The 9,900-nt window shown below is 39.5% G+C and overlaps 1 protein-coding gene across 9 annotated transcripts in view; it reads left to right on the top strand.

Annotated features, from left to right (window-relative positions):
* Positions 1–9,900, top strand: part of SHANK2 (SH3 and multiple ankyrin repeat domains 2) — a 354,480-nt gene that overhangs the window by 333,981 nt on the left and 10,599 nt on the right. For all 9 annotated transcript variants that reach the window (XM_040608429.1, XM_040608432.1, XM_040608431.1 and 6 more), the window contains 3 exons: positions 189–319; positions 1,675–1,786; positions 2,909–5,327. In XM_040608429.1, coding sequence (XP_040464363.1) covers positions 189–319; positions 1,675–1,786; positions 2,909–5,327 — 2,662 coding nt within the window. The remainder of the gene's footprint in view (positions 1–188; positions 320–1,674; positions 1,787–2,908; positions 5,328–9,900) is intronic.

Below are 9,900 nucleotides of genomic sequence, written 5' to 3'. Positions count from 1 at the left end.
GTAGCAGCAATAAAAAGTGCTCGGCTTGCACGACTTATGATGCTGAAGCGTTGCCTTGTTAAAATGCCAAAAAAACTTTTTCTTTGCATTTTTTTGAAAAGTAAATCTCTTCCTTTGACCTTGCAATACTGACATTTTCAGGTTTTGGACAAATTATATTTATTTTACTGAATACTTTTATATTACAGATAAGGTGGATGAAATAGTACCAGTTTCCAAGCCATCAAGAATTGCAGACAATGCAACTGTGGACTCAAGAGTGGCAACTATTAAACAGCGGCCTTCTAGTAGATGTTTTCCCTCAGCTACAGATATGAATGTGAGTGGTAGCTATGAAGTACTGCTTTCATTTCTGAAACTGATTGGAGGGGGTCTTTTGGCAGTGTGCAAGGCGTACAACAGAAATGAATTTACAAATGTTGCTTTATATACTCATTTTACTTTTATTACCTTGTAACTTTAAGTCTTGGTCTACTCTGTGTTTCTAATAATGTTTTTTTAACAGAACAGTCTACTTACCCCTATAAAACTTTTCTCATTATATCCTTATATTTATTCTGAGACTGTCACATCGACGACATTGCTACCTCAGTGTTATTCAAACAGATGTGAACTTGTTCTGCCTGTAGTCTGAGCTGGTGAGATGCCAGTAAGTTCTGAACTTGAAGGTGTCAGTACAACACTAAACCCGAGCTAAAAAAGTTTGCTGAAAGTCAAGGTACGTCATTTCACTTTCAGCACCAGAGTTAGTGCAGCCACACAATTTCCACTAATGTGAAGGTTTCTCCTACTGCAGGTTTTCATTATTCCTAATTGTATATATAATATCTTGATTAAATAATACATGATGATTTGTAAGGGAAGGATTGAGGATTGACATTAATACTACAACACATATTAAAAATTTTAACTCCAGAACTCTGAAATTGGATTATTCAGTTGCAGAATTTGCTCTTACAGAACTCTGCAAGTGAAAAAATAATTGGGTTTATTGCATTTTAAATGTATTTTTCCATTACCCACCCCTCCAAAAGAGCATCAGTCCTGATACAAGCACTTTGTTGTTTTTAAGCAGCTTGGGATTCAAGGAAATTAAGGCTGTTGTAGGAGGCAGAAAATGAATAGTTTTGTGATGACTTACAGGAAGAAGGAACAGCTGAGTGCATTGCAATTCAGGTAGTGTTCCTCAGTTCCTAGCTGAGATGCTGACTGCCACTGTAATCTTGTGCAAGACACCTTGAGTCTGTGCAAGACTCCAAGAATAGGTCTGTTCTTCAGAAGTGAAGAGAGCATATAGCCTGATGCAGAGTGAACGTTAATAGCTATGCAGCACGTTGCTAGGTTTTTGGAAGTGAATAAAACAAAATGCAATTGCTCATGCTTCATTTTTATTACAGCACACAAAGTGTGCCAGAAACTTAACATATTGCCTTGTAAATAATTTCAGCTAACTCCTCTTACAGCTGTTGTCTTTTATGAACATGTAAGTAAAGCCCAGCCCTCCCTTTCTCTTCACCTCCTCCCTGAAATAATACCAAGTTTTTTTTATTTTCCATAAGAATTCTAAGTAAAAGGAATGGTGAATTAGCAGATATGACAGAAGAGTTATTGACATGTAAGAGAAAGACTTGCACACTTTAATGCTTGTGGGATTTTTTGTTTGCTTTTTTGTAGTCCATGTATGAGAGACAGGGTATTGCTGTGATGACGCCCACTGTACCAGGGAGTCCTCAAGGTCCTTTTCTGGGTATACCTCGGGGTACAATGAGAAGACAAAAATCGATAGGTAAAATGCTTCTCATATATAGTTTGCTTGTGCATTAATCACATACTTCTAGTAACTTCACTTCTTTCTTAAAGCATATTTCTCTAACATCTTTACCTCAGTGAATGACTGTTTAATTTTTATACAAAGTTCATGAGAAAATAAATTTGTGTGTGTAAGATTGCATAATTTCCACATTCTGCTTTGATGGCAGTAGGCAAGTATTACAGAATTGAATTAAATTTAATTCCTCTCTTTAGAATGTTCCCCCAAACAAGGAAAGGCAGTGAGAAGGAAAAAAAACATAACCAGTACAAGCCCTTTGCAATGCGTTACCTGGGGCAAAACACTATTCCTTTTTCCTTTGTTACTGAGGCAAAACGATTGTAATGGTGTGTAGTTTACCAAGGAATCCTTATTGATCAAATGGAATAAAATTAACCTCTTTTTCATTCCAAATTATGACAATAGATGATTTTACAAAAAAAAAAAAAAAAAAAGAGTGGACTAAATTTCGCCTTGCTTTGTTCTTGGTAGCAATGTTTATTGATTCAGAAACACATTATGCTGATGTGAAATTAGCATCTAAATGATCCCGATATTACCCAGTTTATTTATGTTAAAAGCTGTATTTGTAATAATAGAATGTCATCTTTTGAAATGAAACATTATGATTTTTTTCCCCAATAGAATCTTTGCAGTCCCTTTGCTAAGTTTCAAATGCACCTTAAAAATTCATTAGGTTTCTAAGTTGCATTATTATATGCTTTTACGGAGTGCTAGAATAAGGCATAAGCTACTCTTCTGCACAGATTGTCTTCCCTGTTCAATAATTTTCAAAGAAAATGTGCTTCTCTACAGCTACCTTGATGATACATAAACCCAAAGCATTTGCCTACACATCACTGATCAGTTTCATTAAAATTCTGTAGCATCCTTTTTAATTCTGGCATCTGGGTCTCTGGAAGTTCAACAAGAAAGAATGCTTATGGTAGGAATCAACCGAAAGACCTCTTTCATAATTTTGCATATGCCTCATGTCATGTGAAGTGTACCCTGGCATTTTAAGTTGGCTACAGAAATAATACAGTATGAGGGATCCCAGTGGAAGACAGCATTTTAAATATACTTTCTGATTTTTAGGAATAACAGAGGAAGAACGGCAGTTTTTGGCTCCTCCTATGCTGAAGTTTACCAGAAGTCTTTCAATGCCTGACACCTCTGAAGATATCCCACCTCCACCACAGTCCTTACCTCCTTCACCACCACCACCTTCTCCTTCTCTGTACAACTCGCCCAAATCCCTGACATCAAGGAGCTATGGAACTATTAAACCTCCATTTAATCAGAATTCAGGTTCAAAAATTTCTTTGGTTAGGCCTGAGAATGTGGGAACAATGATAAGGGACAAAGGGATCTATTACAGACGGGAACTGGACCGATACTCTCTGGACTCTGAAGACCTGTACAGTCGGAGTGCTGCATCTCAGGCAAATTTCAGGAACAAGAGGGGTCAGATGCCAGAAAACCCGTATTCTGAGGTTGGGAAGATTGCAAGCAAAGCAGTTTATGTGCCGGCCAAACCAGCGAGGCGGAAGGGGATGCTGGTGAAACAATCCAATGTTGAAGACAGTCCAGAAAAGACCTGCTCTATTCCAATCCCGACGATTATTGTGAAAGAGCCATCCACCAGCAGCAGTGGGAAAAGCAGCCAAGGCAGCAGCATGGAAATCGATCCTCAGTCTTCAGAGCAACCTGGGCAACTCCGCCCCGACGATAGTTTAGGTGTCAGCGGTCCGTTTGCAGCAGCCATTGCTGGAGCAGTGAGGGACAGGGAAAAGAGGCTGGAAGCAAGGCGTAATTCTCCAGCCTTCCTTTCCACAGACCTGGGAGACGAGGATGTTGGACTAACACCACCAACACCACGTATGAGGCAATCAAAATTTACCGATGAAGCAATGTTTAGTAGTGAAGATGGTTTTAGACAGCTTATGTCACCATCTCCAATTCCCGCACCTAGAGAGCCTGAAAATCTTTTTAATAGCAGTGAACCCAGCAATCAAAGTGATTCAAGGACATTAAATGCTTCGTCCAAAACGAAAGGTACTGAAAACAGTACGGTGGCAGCTAAGTCCACAAATACATCCAGCTCAGATAATTATGTTCACCCCGTCACAGGAAAGCTGTTAGATCCAAACTCGCCACTAGCCCTCGCTCTCTCTGCCAGGGACAGAGCCATGAAAGAACAAACACAGCAGATTCCAGGCAAAGCTGTTCCAGACACCGTTAAAGCTGACCTTAATAAACCACTTTACATCGATACAAAGCTGAGACCCAATATTGAAACGACTTTTCCTGTTACTGCTACTGTCACTAGGCAAAATACTCGTGGCCCATTGAGACGGCAGGAGACTGAGAACAAGTATGAAACAGATGCAGGGAAAGAAAAGAAAACAGAGGAGAAGAAGAACATGTTGATAAACATTGTGGATACTTCACAGCAAAAGTCAGCTGGCTTGTTAATGGTTCATACCGTGGACACAACCAAGTCAGATGATACGCCCGAAGATGAAGAGGAAAAGAGAGCAGAAATGGAACCAAACTCTGAAAACTCTCCTCCAGAGAGGCCAGAGGGGAGCGAGGAAGCAGAAAGTGAGCTGAACGTGCCTGCTGCATCTGAGCCACCGGCATCTCCCTGCAAAACCATTGTAGCAGCGAGCTCTGTCGACGACCCTGTCATCTTGCCGTTCCGCATCCCTCCGCCACCCTTAGCATCAGTCGATATCGATGAAGAGTTTATTTTTACTGAGCCACTGCCACCCCCGCTAGAGTTCGCCAACAGCTTTGATATCCCAGATGACCGTGCAGCTCCCGGTTCAGCTCTAACAGACTTGATTAAGCAAAGAAAAAATGGCACGCCTTCACCTGCACCGTTTGCCCCCAGCCAGTCAACAGATTCCTTAGACAGTAAAAAGCAAGTGGGTCTTTCAAACTGTTTGCCTGCCTCCTTTCTGCCACCCCCTGACAGCTTTGATAACGTCACTGACTCTGGGATTGAGGAGGTAGACAGTCGAAGTAGTAGTGACCATCACTTAGAGACAACCAGCACTATCTCAACGGTGTCCAGCATCTCTACCTTATCCTCGGAAGGGGGTGAGAACGTGGATACTTGTACAGTCTATGCAGATGGGCAAACATTTCTGGTGGACAAACCCCCAGTACCTCCTAAGCCAAAAATGAAGCCCATAATCAACAAAAGCAATGCACTTTACAAGGACGCGCTAATTGAAGAAACTGTAGACAGCTTTGTTATTCCTCCTCCCGCTCCACCCCCACCTCCGATCAGTGCACAGCCCAATATGGCTAAAGTTGTTCCCCAAAGGACATCTAAGCTATGGGGTGATGTGACGGAGGTGAAAAGCCCAGTTCTCTCAGGCCCAAAGGCTAATGTTATTAGTGAATTGAACTCAATACTCCAGCAAATGAACAGAGAGAAATCCTCAAAGCCAGGGGAAGGATTGGAGTCACCTACTGGAACAAAAACTGCAAGTCTCAGTACAAGGTAAATGTAATTAACCGGGTAATTTTCTAATGGAGACTTGATATTTTTTCCATCCCTGTACTAACTTCCCCTGTAAATCACTTAGATTAAAGAAGAATGTACTCTTTATTGTGTATGTTTGCATAATGAATAGTCTATGACAAACAATTTTACAGAGGGGAAGAATTTCATACGTTGCCAGCATCTGTGTAGTCTGCACCATAGGACAGGAGCTTTCTTAGTCTTTTCCAACTTCAAAGACAGTTTCCACAAATGTTTCAGTTGTTTTGATGCAAGTTACTTAGATCTATTTTTAAGTATTATTTCTGTCTTTTAAAAAAATTTCTTTTAAAATGTGGTGTTAATTTAATTTTTCTTCAGTCCTATAACTTATTGTGGCTTCAGATAGGTGAAAAAAAGTGGTTTTGCTTAGGCTTACTCGCATTCACTGTGTGGTGTCATTTGATTCATGCTGATACCTCTCATAATCCACTTTACCATGAAGTATAAAGCTATCTTAGAAAATCACCCACTGAAATCTCTTTACGCTATTCATGTTACTACTAAAAAGTTAATTTAGCATCTCTACCACTTAGTGTTATGGGGTTTAAGTTCTTACTTTCTGTTGTGCACGCTTGTTAGTGAATAGTCTCTGATGTTTACAGGTTCAAGGAGGTGGCCCATTGCTGCCAACAGCAGCATCCCTGATAGTGCAGTGCAATACGTTTGTGTGTAAATGGTTTCTGAAAGGTACTTAATTGATAAGTATCTTACCATAGTCAGACAACATTGGGTAAATATACAAATAATTGTGTAGTCACATTTGTGTGGAATATGGACATGATATGAAATCCACCATTATGAAAAAAAAAATATTTTGTTAGTTTTATTGAGAGCCTGGGGTATTTCTTTTTGTGGTGTGCAATGGTTTGGCCTTACCTATAGTAGTTAAATGTACCTTTTACTGAAGTATTGCATATGGTTTGGCCTGACTTCTCCATAGAAATGCATTTTTTGCAGAAACGCAGTGCTGACTTTGTTTTTTAAAAAAGGTACCATGTAAGCAAATTTTACTGGAATTAATCTGCTGGATAATAACTAACTCAGCCTCTGAAAAGCTACCATTCCTTGCATGCATGAATTTAATTTGGTTTTAGGGGAGGTTGGCTCTGTTAATTGCAAAAGTTTACTCATTCAGAAAACAGGGTGATCACAAGCCTCAGCGTCAGGTCATTATATTATTTCCTGCAAGATGGAAGTCATCAAACTGGTGACAGGGAAGTAAGGAGGTTATACAGTTTTTAGAATGAAGGGATGGAAGAAAACCACTGGAATTCTGGAATTCCTCTTAGTGACACTTGACTAAACAGAGTAGAAATTGAGTTGACTGTACAGGAAAAGCCTTAATACATGAAATAAAATACTACGGAAACTGTGTAAGAAAAACAATATATACTGGCTGCCTGATGAAGACAGTCTTTAAACAAAGTGTGTACAGCAAGTGAACACTTTTGAGAATACTTCAGGCAAGCATAAAATCACAAGTGCTAAGTTTGAATTTACGTATCTTGTCTTGCAGATGACGCTGACAGTTTCATTTCATATTATTTTTCTCATGCCTTCAAGAATATCATTTCTGCTAGACTTTGATCAGCTTTCTTGTTAAGCTACATGAACATGTTGCCTCTAGCTTCATATGTATAATATTATTTATCATCTTTTATATTTAAACTGATAGCTATTTCCAGGATACAGTAGAGATCTTTAGCATCTCTTTTTTATTAGAAAATAACTGAGGCTAGCGACTACAACATACAGTAAGTATGTCAAAATATTATCATTACTTAGAGGAAAATGAAAAGTAGAAGCAAATAGAGATACATCATTTTTGTCAAAAAACATTTAAACATGTATAAAGGCTGGGGAGAAAATAGAAAATCTATTATATCACTTTATTGGAGAAAAAAACCTGTCATCTAAGCAAGAGTAGTCCCATATGTGTTACATTTTAGAGAATGATCTGACTTGGACAGTGTTAGAAAGTTTTGTTGCTTTTCTGTCCTTTAGCTTTTTTAATTCTTATAATTCAGCTTTGGCAAATTACCTAGTCTTCGTTATGGAATACAGAGACTCAATTTGGAACCAAACCCATAGAAAACATTATTTCAACGTGGCTGAAATCCTACTTCTTTCCTGAAAAGTAAACCCAAACAGGCATCTTTGCAAACTAGAGAGAGGACCTTGGGATAAAACAATACCAAAAGACCTATCAGGTAATAAATAAGAAAAGCTGTCAGTGGCATAGAGCAGCAAAACTCTTGGCTGCTATTTGACTGTGGAAGAAAATGACACCTCCACAGAATTCCCAGTGGGAATGGAAGGTAAGAGAGCTGTACTTCGTTTCCTTCTGTTTTCAAAACTGATATGATTACATAATTTTTTAATTGAGGTGAACTGAAGATACTAAAATGATCAGAAAGGTTACTCAGGATTTCTTTTTTAAGCTAAGTCATAAATCAGACAGCAGAAGAGAGCCAGCTATCTACAGATATTAAAAATATGTTGTAAAAGGTGCTGCAGGCAATTCCTTTTCATCCTCACACGAGTGAGGTAGAGAGTTGTAAATGGAGAAGTTCACTCTTGTAGACTCAGAAGTCCTATTTGTAAGCCAGCGGTGGGTTGTTAGGTGGTGTCTGCCCGGCTGCACCTGTGCCCAGTTCCTGACAGCCCCTGGAGCAAGGCTGGCACCTTCCCCTCTCTCTGACCTTAACCAGCTCCACGTTCTGCGGATGGATGAGAGAGGATTGATTTCTGTGCTTGCTAAAGAGTATGAAAGAGGGAGCATGTGGCTAATAGCAAAATTAATCACAGTGAAGAAAATGCTCTGATTTTTTGTTGTGCTATGTATGATTATGCCCTGAACTGTCTGCATTAAATTTTACTTCTGTTCTCAAAGGTGCCTGCATAAAAGAGACAGATGCATGGTAAACGCTTCCCAGGCAAACACATTTTTTCAAACTGCTTGTACTCCTGCCTTGTCTTTTAGAAAGTTAAATAAATTACAGCCTTTCTAGCCCAATTGCACAGCTGACACAGTTTTTTACAAAGCTGTCAAATATTGTGACCAAGGAATACCATCTTGCCACAATGCCATGTATTGAAGCTAATATTTAAATTTTAAAGCTAACTTTCTTAGAGTTTCTTGACTTTTTTTTTCTGATACTGTAAAGCCTAGGACAACCAGTTGTGCAGCTTGTAGCCCTTTTCTGTGAGATAGCATTAGAAAGGGAGCAAGGAATTTTAGCTCATGGAAAGCAGGGATTCTGCTAAATTAAAGAACAACTCGTTAGCTCTGCTAAAGGAAGAATGCTAAAAAATGAGTACGCCTGTTCATATCCTTCAGCCAAAAAGAAATATTTGGAAGTGTTATAAATAGGAACATAGTTCACAGACTCAGTTGGATTGTCTTCACAGCACTAGCAGCCTGATGAAATTAAAAATAAGTATTTGCTCATAGGGACATACAGGAAGTTATAGCCCAGATAGGGAATCCTAAATATCACTAAGAGTTACTTTTGCACAGCCAGTAGACATACAATTGTGGTTTGCCCTGTTAGGGTAGCATAGAGGTGAATTAAGTTATAGATAGTTGGGTAATGGCTTGTTACAGAAACCCATAAAAATACCTTCTTTCTGTTTTTGATAAGTGAAGATTAGGAAGAGATTGTTCTACAGTACTGAGCAGCATTTCTCTCTCAATTATTACATTAAAAAATGACCCTAGAATTGCTTTTTCTCTCTGCACATTGGTTTAATGATAATTTTACAGTGTATTTATAGTTTTCCTTGGTTCTTATGGAGACACAGAGTTTCAAGATTTTTAACTAGAGCATGGAAATGTTTGTCTGGAAACCATCTGCTTCTCCAAGGCAGTGACCAACCGTGGGATAGGAAGAAGGATAATGGTAGGGGAAGGAAAATGAGAAAGAAGCAAAAGGTTGTGCTTGCTTACTTTGTACTAATCAAAGCATAATTGAAGGGTTTGATCAGAAGGTTTTGGAACAGAGCTCCAGATCCTACTCCCAATTTTGGCCATCATTTACTTTAAGAAATTTTGGAGATCAGTTCTGGTGACAGATTTTTACCTGGTCTCTCCATGTAGTAGGGCCACACCAGCTGACTGTCACTTCCTCCATTTGTGCCCATCCTTCCTTACAGAAAAGTTTGGGGATGTTGGGCTACAGGGCTCCATTTGACCCAAAAGCCCTGAACTAAAGCCTCAGTTATGAGCTCTGGTCGCGATTCCCATTTCTGAATTTGCATACGCACAGGTACAGATGGGAAAACCCAGCCCGGGGGAGCCCCACAGCTCGGCAGGTCGTGCTCTGCTGTCAGCCGGTGAGGCGAGGGGGACGGAGACGGGTAATGGTAGTATCGACTATGATGCTATAAATATAGTGGTGCTATAAATTCACTTGAAAGGCTACTGACTTTTACGTGGAGCTGATAAAAGAAATGGAGAGAAGACTAATGCAGGGGGTTTTATCAGGTTAAGGGAGGAGTGCTCGCTCTGTCTGTGAACCCAGCAGTCGCT

Source organism: Falco naumanni, chromosome 10 (genome assembly GCF_017639655.2).
Source record: "Falco naumanni isolate bFalNau1 chromosome 10, bFalNau1.pat, whole genome shotgun sequence".
NCBI classification, from domain to species: domain Eukaryota; kingdom Metazoa; phylum Chordata; class Aves; order Falconiformes; family Falconidae; genus Falco; species Falco naumanni.
Note: the sequence above shows the minus strand (reverse complement) of the source record. Positions and strands in the feature narration are given on the sequence as shown.